General features: G+C 49.9%; 1 protein-coding gene across 3 annotated transcripts in view; it reads right to left on the bottom strand.

Moving 5' to 3' along the window:
• The window catches only part of ASCC2 (activating signal cointegrator 1 complex subunit 2), a 45,939-nt gene that overhangs the window by 12,694 nt on the left and 16,596 nt on the right, over positions 1–16,649 (bottom strand). For 2 of the 3 annotated variants that reach the window (XM_010598749.3, XM_064272492.1), the window contains 10 exons: positions 14,381–14,448; positions 13,323–13,433; positions 12,093–12,205; positions 7,906–7,980; positions 7,348–7,455; positions 7,047–7,115; positions 6,745–6,819; positions 5,195–5,378; positions 3,518–3,732; positions 2,501–2,620 (listed from right to left, as the gene is read on the bottom strand). In XM_010598749.3, coding sequence (XP_010597051.1) covers positions 2,501–2,620; positions 3,518–3,732; positions 5,195–5,378; positions 6,745–6,819; positions 7,047–7,115; positions 7,348–7,455; positions 7,906–7,980; positions 12,093–12,205; positions 13,323–13,433; positions 14,381–14,448 — 1,138 coding nt within the window. Of the gene's footprint in view, positions 1–2,500; positions 2,621–3,517; positions 3,733–5,194; positions 5,379–6,744; positions 6,820–7,046; positions 7,116–7,347; positions 7,456–7,905; positions 7,981–12,092; positions 12,206–13,322; positions 13,434–13,552; positions 13,732–14,380; positions 14,449–16,649 lie in introns of those variants that run through there. The other variant, XM_064272491.1, reaches the window with a different exon arrangement.

Raw genomic sequence — 16,649 nt, 5'->3', positions numbered from 1 at the left:
CTTACCAGAGCCCTGGGCCTCAATCCTGTGACCCGGTTATCCCAACGGGATGTGAAGGGAGTCTGGGAACTTCTGGAAAGGTTTCCTGGTTCTAAGAGGGCTACAGAAAGAGCTGTTTCAGACTTCTCTCGACACTGTTTCTGGAGGTGATACCCAGAACAGCTGCAGCTACTCTGTGGCCTGAGGCATTGAGACATGGAAAGATGCAGCATCCTTGATGATGTCTCTGTACCCCTAGGTTAACCAAGCCTAGACCTGCACTACCTTGCAACCCCATCATGTGAGGGAACAGATTTCCTTACTACTTAAGCCACTGAGCACACTTTTCAGTTACCTGAAGCTGAAAACATTCCATCTGATTCAACAAACACACATTTTAACTGAGGTATGATTGGCCTGTGCTATTTCATCTCATATGCTTCCTGACAGCGGGGAGCCCCTGTGATCTCCCCAAATTAGGACAGCTGCCCCCACCAGCCATCCCCCATCCCACCTCCCTTGATTAATGATTCTGTCACATTTGTTCCATGTTCTAAGTCTTTCCCATAGTCTCTCGCCTTTTGAGGGCAAGGCCTGGGTGCCCTGTCCACCCTTGTCTCCCTGGTGTTCAGCACAGGATTAGTGCTAGTAAACTGTTAAATGAATATTTGCTGAATGAATAAATAATGAACACATGAACAAAAGCTTTGCCTCTTCACAATCCCTACCCTGCAGGCACCGAGCAGAGAGTTCAGTAAATATTGCTGCTTGGTCTCTCAGCCTGGCAGCCTGAAGCAGCCCATGAGCAGGGTCACAGCCCCGCCCTGAGAGCTGGTCGACTCAGCACCAGCCCCTTTGCTGACCCTTACAACTGAGACCAGCCCCTGCAGATGCTCTTGGGTGACTTGAGACCGGGTAGGGTGAAGCGCAACCTCATGAGACTATGGGTCCCAGGCAAAACCAAAGACCAAGGTCAAGGTGAAAGGTCGCTGCTAGAGATGTCTGAGCTCAGGAGGACCCAGCCATCAGGTTCCCTGAGTCAGAGCTGGGGGCTAGCCTTCTACCAGCCTGGGGACCCCCTGTCTACCCCTCCCCATAGCAGGAGCCTCCCAGCAGTCATGCTATCTGGAGCAGTGGCCACTGATGCGGGATAACATCTCATGGGCTAGGAGCTAAGATGTAGCAATATGTGTGACTGAGCAGATTGTGACTGCTTCCTGTCCAGCCAAGCTATCCTGGGCCTACTCCCCAAGCTCTCGGCCAGTCAAGCTTCCTACATCGGATGGCGCTGGGGAGGGGGCACAGCACAGGGTTCCCACCGAAGCAGCCTGTGTCTCTGCCACTGGGGAGCCTACCACAAAAACCACAAGAAGAGGGAAAATCCCCTCTCCTCTCTGAACCTTACTGTCCCCATTTATATGATGGGGGAAAGGGCAGGCTGCACTTGTGCAGTGGTTCCCAGATGTCTGGATTCCATGAACTAACACATTTCAGGAGAACCTGAGGGACTGGCATAGCGTTGCCAATTTCTTACTTTGTCATTCTCTTCTATACTGTGTGCTTTGTCATCATTACTGACACTGGGTCCCCTCCGGTCAGTTCTCCACGCCAGAGCCAGGTGATCATCTCAAAATATAAAAGGTTTCGGCTGCCTGGACCCTAGCCGGGCTTCCTATAGCCTCAAGGCCAGCACCCCTGCCGCTAACTCTGCCTGGAAAGCTTCTCCTTCCCCCTGGCAAAGTGATTTCTCCTCAACCCTCAGCACTCAGTCAAGTGTCCTCTCCTCAGAGGATCTTTCTGCCTGGTTGAAGCCCCTGCCAGAGGCTCTGAACTCCATGCACCTCCAGCTCGTAGTCCTTGTTGTATTTGCACTTTTATGTAGCTTGTTTGATGAGTTGATTAGTGTAAGCTCCACATGGGCAGGAGCCGTGTCTGTTTTGCTCCCCACTATATCCCCAGCACCTAATTCAGGCTGAATGTTGTATGCGCTGGGCAAATATTTGTTGAATGAATGAATAATAAATCATGAATGGACATTTCAATGCCAAAAAATTAGGAAGGGCATCAACCAAAAATAAATAGGAAGGCCTTCAAATGGAATAGCCACCTTCTGAAATGCTTCATCAGTAAAGATCCTTATTTTTCTCTTTTTGCCACAGACTGGGGAGAATCAGGTCAAGGACCAGCTTCTGGGAAGCATAGCCCAGATCTACCATCCAGTGATTTGACGGTCAGGATGTCAAATTTCAAAGGGGAGGAGGGCAGTTTTGGCTTCTCTGGCTTTTTGCTATGAACAAGTAGAAGTCATTGAAAACCTTCCTCAAGGAGCCCAAGCCAAAAGCGTAACCACTGAAGAATCCACCCCACCTGCTGGGAGCCACAGGCTCAGGACTACGAAGGGACCCCTGATTTCAGCCTCCATGGCTGGTCCCTTAACGTGATAGGCCCTTCTGTTTCTCCTGGTTTCTGTCTGTGCTCCCAGAGCTGGGGTACCTGTGACCCTGCAGCCTACTGCACTCACCTCTTGCCCTTGTGCACCCGGCTTAGGTCCACTGAGTCCCTGCTGAACACGTCAAACTCGTCGTTCTGGAAGACGTTGAGACGAGATGTCAACAGGGGCGTTGGGTCTGGCTTCATCTGCCTAGAGGCCACATGGAAATCAATTTAAGTGGGCCGGGCCAGCAGACACCCCCCTGCGCCCACTTCCCCCTGCCACTTGACATCCATTGGATCCTTCACTCCTTTTCAAATCTCAGTAACTTTCAGGGGAGACAGACCTGCCCTATCTGGCCCCTGCCTGGATACGCAGCCACTCCTCAGCAAAGCTCCCCTCATCAGTCACACGGGTTTTCTTTCTGTGTCTTAAAAGCTCCTTCTCTTATTTAATGCTCAGGACAGCACTATGAAATAGGTACCCATAAGTCACTTAATCTCTTTGTACATCAGTGCCCTCATCTGTAAAATGTGGCGCAAAGTGGCTGAGAAGCTTGTCCAACGAGACATAGCTAGCTTCATTCATTCATTCATCCAATAAACACCATTTGTTCACAGAAGAAACACCTATCCATTCCCTCATTTCTGCTGCTCCACAGGGTCTTCAGGAAAGCAGTGGGCCAAACTCTGAAAGGGCCGGTATGAAGGAAGCGAGCAGCTCGGCCGTCCTCCCTCAGGAATCTACTGGGAAGGCGGTAGTGACAGGGGCTGGCCAAGAGTTTAGGAAATAGAAGGCGCTCACCAACCCCTGTCACATGCCGTGTCCCTAATGGGTCTTCCCATAGGTATAGCAGGGATGTCTGCTGTGCACACTTTCTGCCCTGCAGGGACACGTGAGAACCTCCTGGGGGTCTAAGATCTGTATGTTTTCCAAAGAGAGTACCATGTAAACAGTTGGGAAATACCACTCTGGGGAAGGGAAAGCAAGCTGAGTCCTTGAACATGAATGATGTAAGTGAGAAGTCGAGGTGCTGAGAAGGGGCGCCAGATGAGGGCCCTGAGGCAGCCTGGGCCTGCCACGCCTCCTCCCACCTGTCTGTCCTACCTGTCTAGGCTGCGGTCCAGCTGGCTGAGGGCCGGGGCCAGTCGCTCCTCCAGGATGTTGTTGATCACCTGCTCCAGGTTGTAGCTGTAGTGCGCCAGGCAGGCCAGAATGAAGCCCTCGCCAAGGTCCGGCAGCAGGTCCTTCACTTGGGAGATGAGCAAGTCCAGCTCCACGCCAGAAACGGGGGGCCCCAGGGCAGCAGCTACCCCCATGCACTGTGGGAAGAGGCAGAGTGAAGGAGGGGCAGGGGATGTTTTGCTTGGCCAAGCCAGGGGGTGACAGGATAATAGGCCATAGGTAGAAAGGAAACAGTGCTGGACTGGAGTCCGGGGCCCTGGTGTGAGTCTGGGCCCTGCTGTTCCAGGCTGTGGGACCTCAGCCATGTAACTCCAGTCTCTTTGAGCCTCCATTCCCTTCTCTGTGGAAAAAGGGGCTTTAGACCTTATCTCTGGGCTACTTGTGGCTGTGGGACTTTGAACAAGTCACTTCCCGTTTGAGTCTCAGTTTCCCCCTTTAGAGAATGGGCAGACCACCACCCACCCACCTACCTCAGGGGATTGTTTCAACGGTTTGAAGAGGCCCTGCACACAAAACACTGAACCTGTGCCAGCCTCGACCAGGCACTCAGTAAACAGCCATGGTTCCTACTGACAGCAAAGGCTCCTACTGACAGTGAAAGGTCCTTTTCCAGACCTCACAAGTTTAGTACTGACGTCTGGGGAACACAGCAACCACCACACCTGGACTGCATGGAGATGCTCCCCCTTGCATTACAGTCTTTTCAATAAGGGTGATCCACTTTATATACTGCTCAGTGTGGCTTGACTTTGTTAGGCCTTTTAGTTAATGAAATTCACAAATCAAATAATAAAAACTCTCCACAACTCAGATAAGAAGTGGTGGAGAGAGGGTAGGAAAAGGCAGCAGGAGCTGTCATCTTTCTAACAAAGAAGACCACAGTGTCTGTGAACAGGGTCCCAAGGCCAGCCAGCTCCCAGAGCTCTCTACATGGCAGCTCTGGAAATCCTAACAACCCTATGGAGGTGGGGACTGCACTGTCCCCACCTTACAGATGAGAAACCAAGGCTCACAGTGAGTGATGTGCCCAGGGTCACAGAGCTGGTGAGTGACAGAGCCGAAATACACCCGAGCTGCCTGACCCCAGTGACTATGTGGCTTAACCTGTGTCACGCTGCCTCCCAACACACAGTAAGAGTCCTGGGCTTGATGGCCAGTTCTGGAGAAGCCTGAGAGAATGTACTAGACCAGAGGTTTCCAAACTTGTTTAGTGGAGCCCTACGGTTCCATGGAGAGTCTCCCCGGGAGGCCAAGCAATGGGACCAGGAACTGCTCCTTGCCGCAACCAAAGCAGCCCCGTTTGTGCGTAGAGGAGGCTCAGGAAAGATTTCATATGAAAGCTTCGCTTCTTCATTTTATAGAGGGAAAGCCAAAGCTTCAATGGCTTAAATGACCTGCTGTCTCCTTGTACCCAGTCTTACTCAGGGCTCTCCAAGGGCAGCAGAGAGCTGGCCACCAGCTCAGGGCTGTCAATTCCAAAAGGAACCTTTTTCCCTGAGTGCAGAAACAAAGAAGGGATATTTCCCAGCTGCCCTGACCTCTCAGATGGGGACTGGAGGGCAGGGGGCAGGAGGGGACAGCCCTGGCCTAGACACACACCTCCTCACCCTCCTCCCAGTTCTCTGGGTGTGACGGTGTTTGACTGACTGGCTCCGCTGTCGCTGCGACCTCATGAGGATCCTCAGCCACCAGTGGGTCTTTAGCCTCAGTGGCTTTCTGTCTGTTTACCCCTTCCCACGCACTCTCGACTGCCTGGAGGATATACGCAGTGCGTGTCTCGTCGCTAGGAGGATGTTAAGGGTTTCTCTCTCTCTGGTCCCACAGCCTTCTCTGCCTCTCCAGCTCTGAGGCAGTGGAATTTCTCAACCCCTCCCCAGCATCTGATTATATGGTTCTGCTAGGGAGGTCTGGGCTGCACCCAGTAGACATCAGGGACACCTGGGTTACATGGATAAAAGGGCCAAACATGGCCACACTGGCCTTGTAACCCAGCACCTGCCACTCGGCAGAAAGTAGCTCTGGATCAGGCCAGGGCTGGGGGCTGGCATCAGAGCACCCTGGGACTTGTCAGCAGTTCTTCCCTCTGTACTGACCACCAGAAAGAGGGACCAACAGGCCTGCTGCACCTCCAGTTCGACCTGCTGCGGGCTTTCTCAAAGGCTGGGGGCCCACAAGATTTCCCTGAGGCAGGACTGAGCAACCTACCCCAGCCACCAGAATGGCCCACAGGCCTGCTCCTCCCTGTCCCTCCTCTTTCTCTGCCACTCTTGGCAACGCCAAGCCAGAAGCCAGAGAGTCACCTAGACTCCCTCACTCTATTTCCAGTCCAAACCCCCATCTTCCTGGCCTGGATGCCAGCAACAGCCTCCTCACCAGACCCTGGGCCTCCGTGGTGGCCCCAGGCCAGTTCACGTTCCTCCCTGTGGTCAGACAAAGCTTGTCACTCTCTGCTTCACATCCTTCCACAGTGCCCCAGAGATTGCAGGGCAGAGCCTGAATTTCTTAGTAAGGGTTACCACAGGGCTGTGCCGGCCCACCTCCCTCCAGCTCATCTGCCACACTCTGACGCCTTCCCCTCCACTCCCCCACAGCCCAACCCCATGCTCTACACACATATGTGGGCTCTTCCAATAAGCCTGCTCTCTGTCCTCTGAACCTTCATACTGAGAACTCTGTCGTTGGCCTTAGCTCCTACTCCCTCCGCTGTTCTCAGCTTGGCCATCATTTGCACCTGACAGCCCACCCCAAGCTCCCCTGGGTTAGGTACCTCCTCTGTTCTCCACGTCCTCTGAATTCTCTCATCATGGTGCTATCTAACTGCCTGTTTACTTGTCTGTCTCCCCACTGGAGTGAGGCCCGTGAGGGTAAGGGCTGAGCCTATCTTGGTCACACAGGCACAGACACAACACCCAGTAAACACTAGAGAAAGCACGACTGGATCTCCCCTACCCCAAGAATCAGGGCAGTCATCTCCTCCAGAAAAACAGGGGCTGGGGCCTTGGCGTGCCTCCCAGGAAAGCTGGCTGACCTGTGTGTTCTTGGACTAAACCTCCCTCCACTCCTCTGGGACCCAGCAGTCCATCTCCAACCTGGCCAGGCCAGGCCAGGCCAGGCCAGACCCCTTTCCAGGGGCAGTGGTTGAAGGATACAAGACCGACGAGGCCTGCTGCAGCAAGCTGATGTCATCAGCCACAGGGAAGAGCATGTCATAGTCCCGGAGGAACCTGCCAGATAGAGCACACAAGGGAGGGAAAGGCTGGGGCCACAGGGGCACTGCTGCAGGCCACTCCCTGTGTGTGCCGCCCAACCACAAATTCCAGATGTCAGCGGGTGCCTACTTTAGAACCGTGGAGGGCATCTAGCAGGGGCTCAACTACATAAGGCCCCATGGGACCTGGTGGGGAGGGTCATAGGCTGTCCCACTGCTGGGCCTCAGCTCAGCCACACTCACCTCTTCTCCTGCAGCAAAGAGCTGAAGATCTGAAGGAACTCCTCGATGAAACTCTGAATGTTGTCACAGCTGGAACAGGACACCAGGAAAGAGCAGATCACCCAATGCAAGACAATGTGCACTGCCACCCTGAGCTCACCCCTCCCCAGTTAAAGGAGAGAGGCCTTTCTCTCAGTCTCCCATCTCTGTTTAGCCAGCCCTAGAGAGGGGGGGGAGGAGGCAGAGCTGAAGTGGTGGGAACGCTCCTGGTGGGCTTGAGAAGAAGGTTCTCTCACCAGTGAGGCAGCGCCTCAGGGCTTACCTGCTTTCTAGGATGGGCAGAAGGCAGATGTGATTCATGAGGATGTGAAAGATCTCCACCAGCTTCTTCCTGGAATGGGAGAGCCTCTGCCACAGGTCACCGAGCAGCCTTTCAAGGTCAGAGAAAAACCAGAAATGGGGGTTTGGGAGACAAAAAGGCACCAAGAAAGCTTATCCCCAGCAGTTGCAGGTGCCCCTCCACGGGGATGAGAGGACCTCACAGTTCACCACTGAGAGCAGCTGGCAAAAGGCTGCAGGCCCTAAGTGGCCAGCTGGTTTCAGAGTCGCTTCTCAGATCCAACAGTGAGTTAGGAACCAGCAGGCCATTTAACAAAAGCCTGGAGCAATAGCTGACGGGGAAGGATCTGGTACAGGGGCCAGGAGGCTGCTAGGGAAGATGCACAAGGCCTGCAGCTACACGGTCCTCAGTCCAACCGCCTGTTTAGATGGCGATGCTACCTAAGGCAGGCAGGGGTCCCTGCCAAGGCCAGCTCAAGCCCAGGCCTCCTGACACTAGGCCTCTCTTTCCCACAATGTTCTTAGTTTGGCGCCACCTTACATGCTATCTTCAAGCCTCCTCTTCTTAATTGCAGACTCCAGTTCAGGAATTGCTGTTTCATAAAAGGAAGCTAGTCTGTGGAGGCAAAAACAGGTAAAATGCTGGGTTTAGTTCATAAACACTACACTTCAATAGAAAATCAAGACCGCAAAAGCAAGTGGGAAGGCTCGTTTTTTTCTCCCATAACATATTTTCTCCTGGGACCACCCTGGCTCTCCCCCGAGCCCACCCTAGAATGGCTGGCTGTAGCTGGCTCTCAGGAGCAGTCTCAGGGAAACCTGGAACCGTTCTCCACACTCAGGTGGGAAACCACAGCCCAGCCCAGATAGGCTCATTCTAACAGATAAACCATGGGGCCTCCAGGACTCACTGCAGATTCAGAAACAGGCACAAGGTCACTTTTTTTCTTGCTCTAAAACTACCCATAGCTCCCCACCTCCTACTCATCAGACCATAACTCCTCCTCTGGCATAACCAGATCTGGCACAGGGTAGCCAACCTTGCTTCTTACCTCAGTGACCTCACTCCTACCCCTTCCCAGCTCAAGGTCAAGCATGCATTCCAGCCACACAGGCCCTCACTGTCCTCCCCACAATCGGTGCCCCACAGCCCTCCCAGTCTCTCAAAGGCTAACGTGCACCACAGCTGTCCTCCTCCTCCGGGTAGCATGCCAGGCCCCTCCTCCCTGGGTTCTTCCTCATCACGCAGACCCATGGGGCTTACTCCTTCCCGGAACTAGTTGCCAGCACTTCGAACACGTTGTCCTTATAATTTCAAATGCAGTTGTCCCGCTTTAGAAAACATTTTGGTGGGTCCTCAGAATGGTAAACACAAAATTACCATATGACCCAGCAACTCCACCTCTAGGTATATACCCAAAAGAATTAAAAGCTGGGACACAAGCAGAAAACTGAACAAAACAATGTTCATTGCAGCATTATTCACAATAGCCAAAAGGTGGAAACAACTCAAATGTCTATCAACAGATGAATGAATAAAGAAATTGTGGTATGTTCATAATGCTATATTATTCAGCTGTAAAATGGAATCAAGTCCTGATACATGCTACCACACGGATAAACCTTGAAAACATTATACCAGGTGAGGTAAGACAGACACAAACTATCCTATGATTCCACTTATAGGAAGTATCTAGAACAGGCAAATTCATAAAGACAGAAACCAAATTAGTGGTCACCAGGGGCTGAGGGGAAGGGAGAAAGGAAGTTATTATTTAAGGGGCACAGAGTGTGTGGTAATGAAAAGGTTCTGGAAATGGAAAGTGGTGATACTTGCACAACATGATGAATGTAATTAATGGCACCGAAATGTACACTTAAAAATGGTTAAAATGGCAAATTTTATGTTATATTTTACCACAAAAATGTTTTAAAAAATTAAATGCAGCTGGTGCTTCTCTGTGGTACAATTCTTCCTCAGAATACCTGAAGCATCCCAAGGCACCAACTGCAGCTTAGGTGCCTAGGACAGTGCTAAATATGGAGCAGGTACTGTCAACACCTGTCTGTTGACTGACTGGCTTCTGGCAACTTCTATCCTAGGGTAGTGCCAGACCTAGCAGAAGATAACTAGGCCAAAAAGGGCGGGCCCTGCTGGGCCTACAGATAGCACCAGAAAAGGACAGGGAGGGCAGTCTGGCCCAACGACTCAGGTGTTGCCAGGATACATTGCTGGTGGGAGGGTAAATTGGTACAAAGCCTATGGAGGGTGATTTGGCAAGATCTACCAACGTTTAAAAAGCACATACCATCTGTCCCTGCAATCTTACTTGTAGAAATTCACTCCTCATCTATACTCGCAAAAGTGGAAAATGATGAGTGTGCAAAGTTAATCTTTGTAACATTTTTTTGTAATAGCTGAAAACGACCTGAAGGTCCATCTGTGGGACCCGGCACCCCTGACAATGGAATCCTACACAGTCATACCAAAAATCACGGCTGCTCTATGCACTGATGTAGCACCACCAATAGGGAAAAAAGGAAAATGCAAACAGTATGTGTAGTACTTAGAATATGCCAGCCTTAAATTTAAAAAAAGAGGAAAAGAGATATATAATGTACACATTTGTTTGTACATTTTTATTTTTGGAAAATTTCTCCCAAAACTAATGCCAATGGTTGTGTAAGGAACAGAACTAGGGAAGGGGTAGGGAGGGCTGTTTACTGTATATTTTATACTTTTTCAGTTTTGAACCATGTGAAGGTATAAAAACATTTATAAAAGCAAAGGGCAGAAAAAGGCAGTAAGGAAGAAGGTTGCTGAGATGGATTAGGTAAAGAGCTGTCTGGATGACTTCAACGGAGCTCTCAAGGACTGGGGTTGTGTCATTTGCTGAGTGGGGTGTTCCTGGCAGGCCTCAAGCACAGTTTGAACAGGCTGGGCCAGCCCTGGGTTGTTTCTGGGTAAAGGCAGTGTCACTTTCGGTCAACAGTGTTTTCCTTTCTTCCTCCTCACCCTCAACCCCTCCCCTACCTTGACTTGCTCCTAGCAGGAAGTCAGTGTTTCCAAAACTTGGAGGAAGAAGCGTTAACAAAATGTGGGGTGGCCTGTGATTAGTGAAAGTAAGCAGGATACACAATTCTAAGAAGAGTATGATCTCAAATTTCAATAAAACCTGCGAAAGCCAGAACCTGTGTAAGGTGGAAATGTGTCAGAGAAGGAAAACCCACTGAGTGTTTATGAAGTAAGATTCTTAATAGAAAGCAATAGAAAAGTGGTAAGCCTGCACCCTGTCAAAGGCAGAAAACTTACAAGACCTGGAAAAACAAGGCAGTACCGCTGAATTTCAGCTCTCACAGGTTTCACTGTAGTAAGATCTCTCACCAGTGATTTTAATTTCATACCTGTTCCTATTTTCCAGATTTCCTACAAGCATGTGCCACTTTTCTCATCAGAAAGCACACCTTTTAAACCAAGTGGACAGCTACAATCCTATCCCAACCCCTTTCTTCTGGGGGAAATGCTGATTGGCACTTTATTAATACTCTCTGGTGGACTGATCAATCCTAAAGTCTGGTTTTCACAAACTGAGGAGACCAGGGAGGGGCCAGAGCACCAGATGCCATCCTGGCATGGGTCAAAAAAAAAAATGTCAGCGGTGGATATTTTGTTGAATGGACGAGTAAGTGACTGAATGGACAGACAGCTGGATGGATGGGTTGGAAAGCTCCCAGAAGCTCCTGCAAACAGTGGGCAGAAGGCTGGCAAGAGCGACAGCCCAGGCTACTGAGAATAGGCTAGTGCCCACCGTTGCCAGGCCACATGCAGGGTGCCAGCCTCTTCACGCTGGCAAGGAATGGCCATGCCCAAGCACCCCTCTCTTACTGCCCAAGTAACAGACACTCATGGGCTAACTGGGTCTCCCTCCCTGGTCCACATTCTCCTCCACTTCTTTCTTTGTCCCAGAGGGTACTTTCTATGACTTCTTTGGATAAAAGCCTCCAGTGGCTCCCCCTTGCCTGTAGAATGAAGGCTTCACTCCCTACCAAAACATTCAAGGATCCTCACAGTCTGGCTTCTACGGACTTACCCCCGGCCTCATGGAACACTCCACTACCTGGCTCTCCCCTGAACACTCTGGGCCCTTGCATGCTTCACTCTACCTGCCTGGAATGTTCTTCCTGCCACTGCATCCTCCACCTTTCTGTCCAGAAGATTCCTGTTCATTCTTCAGCAACTAATTTAAAGGTTGTCTCTGCCGTGAAACCTTGCCTTACCTCACCAGACAGAGTTTGCCTCCCTCCCGTGTGTGTCCAAAGTGCTTCATAATATGGCTATGGTAGGCGGCCACACATGTAAGCACATCTGTATTTTCTTGTGTGTATTCTCCCCTGGACTAGAGGCTAAGTCCTCAGGGAGGTAACCACAGCCTGCTGTTTATCACTCACTCCCTTGTGCCCACCCAAACAAGGGCTTTGGAACAAAGTAGGATTGAAGTGAAACTCCCCTGTTCTTGGTTATCTTTTTCTCTCCTGCCCTGTTCTCAGCCAAAAGTGGGCGTGCTTCTAACATGCAAGCTCCACATGCACAGGAGCCTTATCTATCTTCTTCCCTGCCTTATTCCCAAGTTGGAAGATGGTTCAGCACAGTCTAAGCACCCAGTAAATATGTGTTGAATGACTAGGTAAACCAGATCTCTATCTTCACAGCTAGGACTGCCACTGTACCTGTAACAGAAGTCGTGTTTCTGGAAGGTTTGGCAAGCCACAGGGAAGATGTCTAGAAAGGCCCAGAGCGTAGTACAGGTATCACAAAGGTAGAGAACAATGTCCTTCAATTCCTGTTGCGAAAAAAGAACATGGTATTATTCTCCCCCACCCCCATATACAGCTCTGCAGAGGGTCTGAGATAAAGGTGACAAAGTCCAGGGTCTCCCAACAGCAGGATGCTGCAGACAGGGCATGATAACATTGGACCAGGTGGCAGAGGTCTGACCAAAGCCTGATGTGTCCATCTCTAGGATCTCAATCTGAACAAGTCCCTCATTTAGCATCTCTAAGCCTCAGGTCTTGCTATAATAGCTCAAATGGGCTTCCACCCAGTGGTCTCTAGGTTACTTCTATCACTAATATAATGTGATTCTCTCTTCTAGGCCAAAGGGAAACCAACCCCTGAACCAGAAGATAATCCCAGTGAGGACAAGAATATCAAGCCCATACTTTTCTCACAGTTTGAAGAGGGTTTAGAACATTTCTTATACACTTAATTCTCACAACTCTGGAAAGTAGGCTGAGCAGCCCTTAATATTCCCATTTTACGGATAACGAAATTGAGGTTCAGGGGATGAAATGACTTGCTCCCACAGAACCTGGCATGTCCCCTTCTGAACCATTTAATAGCTGTTTTCCACACGAGACTGTAAGCTGCTTTATTTCAGCTGTATCTCCCTCAAGTGTTTTGCACAGGGCCCACCATGTCCAAGCTTCTTAGTATCTGCCTTCTGTCTGTCATCCCCATATGACTCTGAGTTCCATGAGAGCAGGTGCTGCGCCTGCTTTTACTTACTGCTTTACCACCAAAGCCTAGCACAGTGCCTGACCTGCCCAGGGCTCCTCAGTATGAATTCAATGAATGATTGATTCAATGAGTAATGTATGAATGAACCTCTCAAGCTGAACCAAGTGAAGACTAGAACCTTGCCCTCTGAATTCTAGTTTCCTGCTCTGTACCCTACCCCATAAATGAAGCTCCCAGAGAGGAACGAAAGCCTGCTGAAACCACACGAAACCTGTGTGATGGGACTAGCTGGTCACTAAGTTGGGCAAAGGGGCCGTGAGCAGAAAAAGCTGCTGAATAAGTGAGTGGTTTTCATGTCAATTTTCCCAGCCAAGGGGTAGCCAGATTCTGGCTGAAGGGGACCCTGCCAAAAAGAGGCTAGGTTTTCAGGGCAATCTCACCTGGAGAGGCATGTCGCTGGGGGTCAATCGGTCCCTCTCCTCGAGCCTCTGGGGTGTGGCACAGGCCCCGTCCCCTTGCAAGCCACAGTGCTGCAGGATATTGCTGAAGACCTGTCAAATGCAAGAGGTGACTCTCCCCACAGTCTACCAAAGCATCTAGGACCTTGTCCCTACAGCCAGGGTTGCTCAGCCAGGTGTGAGACAGGTGATACCAAAACTGTGTTCCATACCAGTGTATCAGCTGGGACAGTGACTTTTCCAGAAAACAGGGTCAAAGTGGAAAAAGTACAAGATGAGGATGATGGGAGCATCCTTCTTACAGGATTGTGGTGACACAATGGTGACAAAATGTATGTAAAGCCCCTCGAATCCCATGGATTTTATCTGACTGGACAGGCTGAGCAAGTACCTGGTAAAGAACATTTAAAAATATACATTTCAGCAACATACAATACATTTTGCTTCTCCTGCAGATGCTTATTTGTGGGAAAAATATTAAAACAAAAGATAAATCAACAAAGAGGGGAAAACAAAGCCCATGGTAAAATCGTGTAAGTACTGATACTGCTGATAATGCTTACAAAAATTACCATGAGCAGTGGCTATCTCTTGGTGGCAGTATAGGGAAAAAAAAAAAAATTTTTTTTTTTTTTTGCAGTATAGGGGGATATTAATCTTTTTCTAGGTTTTCCAAATTTTCTACAATGAACATTATTATTTTGTAAAATCTAAAGCTCCCATTAGAGAAGCAAAGGTCTCTTAGGGGTGTATCCTTAGAGGGATATGGCGGTTGGCAAACAACGCTGAACACAAGCCAAATTTTTTTGCCTAAGAGCTGGAAAGGCCTTTAGATGTTAGTCCTATTCAAGAGGGAAAAAGGGCAAATATGAAGGTGTGTGGGGAGGTGTAGAACGGATACTGTCTGGAGATGGGTCTAGACAGAGAGACAGGGAAAACAAACATTTCTCCCTGGCTCTTCCAGGAATGATAAGGAACACCATCAGGTGGGGGAAAGGGGTCTGCTCGCCCTCCACCAGGGCAAGGCCAAGCGCTGGTACCTGAAGGATGGTGGGTATGGTTTCATCCAGGTCATTATAGTAATTTGGCTGCTGGGTAAAGATGTTTCCTAAAAAGAGAAGAGAGTGGTAGGAATTGGGGAAAGAGGGCAGGGTGGAAAAGACACATTATAAATAGCTGCCAGCATGTTCTGCAACCTTTCTTTCACCCTTTCCTAAGCCTGTCTGCTCTAGGAGGAGCCCTGGCCCCGGTCCCTGCTGGCACTGAGCTTTGGCCCAGCCTAGAAACTTCCTCCGGGTAGGGGTATGTAGAGGGAGGAGACCTTGCTCAGCACAATTTAACCTTTTAAGCACTCCTGCCTAGAGAATTATGTAACAGACCAACCTTGGTCAAGCAGCTGGCCCCACTGTGTCACAGAGCTATCATACTTGGGCACAGTGCCTCATGTAACAGCACTGGCTTTGGAAGTGGAGTCAGTCATCCAGGAAAATTAGGAGATAGGGTCTCTGTTCAAGAAATCTGGATGCTATAATCCAGGATTCCTGCCAGACCACACCTCCAAAACTGTGAGGACACTCCAGGGAGAAGTTTCCCTGGAAATTCCCTTGCTCTTCGCTTTTGAATATGCTAGCCATACTAATCTGTCCTACTCCAAGGTGAGAGGCCTGGAAGAGCCTGGAGATAGATTGACCAACACATCTGGGGTTGTTCCTATAAAATGAAGCTCCTCTCCAAGTGCTTACTATCCTCCAAGTGCTGCTGCTGTGAGCGTGTAGGTTGAGGACATATGGTAAATTGAACAGAAAGCAAGTGTTCTGGCCATCCAAATGGTGAGGGAGGGAGGGAAAATCACAGCTAGCTGGGAGCATGATGATACGAAATGCCAACGCCCTTAAGAAGAGGCCAGGGCTCTTCATCCCCCCTGTAATCCTAGTAATATAAGGCCCGCTAACTGTCAGGATGGTCTGAATTCTAGGTTTCCTCTGACTTTGGGCAGGCCTGTCCTTGGTTTCGTTATTGATTCCACTGTAGTCCTTACCCACACCCTGGAGGACTTGAAAATGAATGAGATCAAAGGCCAGATGCAGTTGGGTGAGGCAGCAGCAAGTCACTAGGTGGCTGGACTTTCCATAAAGTTTTACCTGCATGAGCTTACTCAGTACCTCTCACCTCCAGATGGGGGCTGATCCTACAACCTGGGAAAGTGTGCCCAGATCATCTGTGCCCACCTTCGACTCCTGGCAGGTAAGCTATCCCCCCAGCAACCTCTGCTGTTCCTTGAAAAAGCCTCCTATTGTTATCGTCATGGTCAAGCCCATACTTCTGAGCATAGCACACTGGGCTGCCTCCAAGGTAAGACAGGCAGGGCCACACCATCTCCCCATTGTACCCTGAGCACCTAGCCCAGTGGGTGGATAGGCACTCTCACAATCCTTCCATCACTTGAGTAATAGGAATGTTTTACAAGCATCAGAACACATCAAATTTCATAATCCTTGAGGTCTTTGGAGTCCTCCCTTTACTCTCCCTTTCTGATTCTGACAACAGTGGAGATTTCTCTGACTTTTGATCTTTTAAAGCAATAACAAGAAGGTATGGGACAGCAATGGCACCCTTTGAAATGTCCATTCTTAGACTAAAGTGGATCAAATGCCTAGGGTAAATAGAAGGTATTTCCAAATAGATCAGGGTGGTCCACGGTAGGGACAAGGCCCCAATTTATTCCTGGTTTGCAAAATAGCTCCAAGAGAGTCTAACTGAAAGGTCCTGATTTCAAAATTACACCTGCTGATTCACCATACCAGCTTTGAGGTTAAAATTTTAAAAAGGGCAGGTTAAGGACCAGGCTTCTAACCAAAGGCCAAATGACCTGTTCCCTCTCTCCCTCCATCCCCTGCCAAGTTCCTTACAACTGATCTGCTTTGCCCAGGAGCTGCTGTGGCACAGAGAATGGAGGCTGCCCATCTCCTTGCTGTGCTTTCTCCTCAAGGGCTAGAAAGAGGGTTCTGAGGTGGGAGGAGATGCCTGCAGGCCTCTTCTCTGCTCCCCACGCAGTGAAGGGGCTCCTGATGTCCTGTCCCCACCTCTTTTCTGCAACCACCCTCTGAAAGCTAAAGAGGGTTCTCCCTAATGAGCCAGCTAGAGTTCTTGATATGAGGTCTGAGAACACCCTAAAACACCTCAAAATCTGTAAGGGGGGACATTTTTTTTTCTGGAAAGAAGCTTTCATCTCATTCTCAAAGGGGTCAGGGGCCCCATATTAGGAACTCTAGCAGCAGGCAGAGCTCTTGCTCCACCCTGGCCTACCTG

Source organism: Loxodonta africana, chromosome 19, assembly GCF_030014295.1.
Source record: "Loxodonta africana isolate mLoxAfr1 chromosome 19, mLoxAfr1.hap2, whole genome shotgun sequence".
Classification (NCBI taxonomy): domain Eukaryota; kingdom Metazoa; phylum Chordata; class Mammalia; order Proboscidea; family Elephantidae; genus Loxodonta; species Loxodonta africana.
Note: the sequence above shows the minus strand (reverse complement) of the source record. Positions and strands in the feature narration are given on the sequence as shown.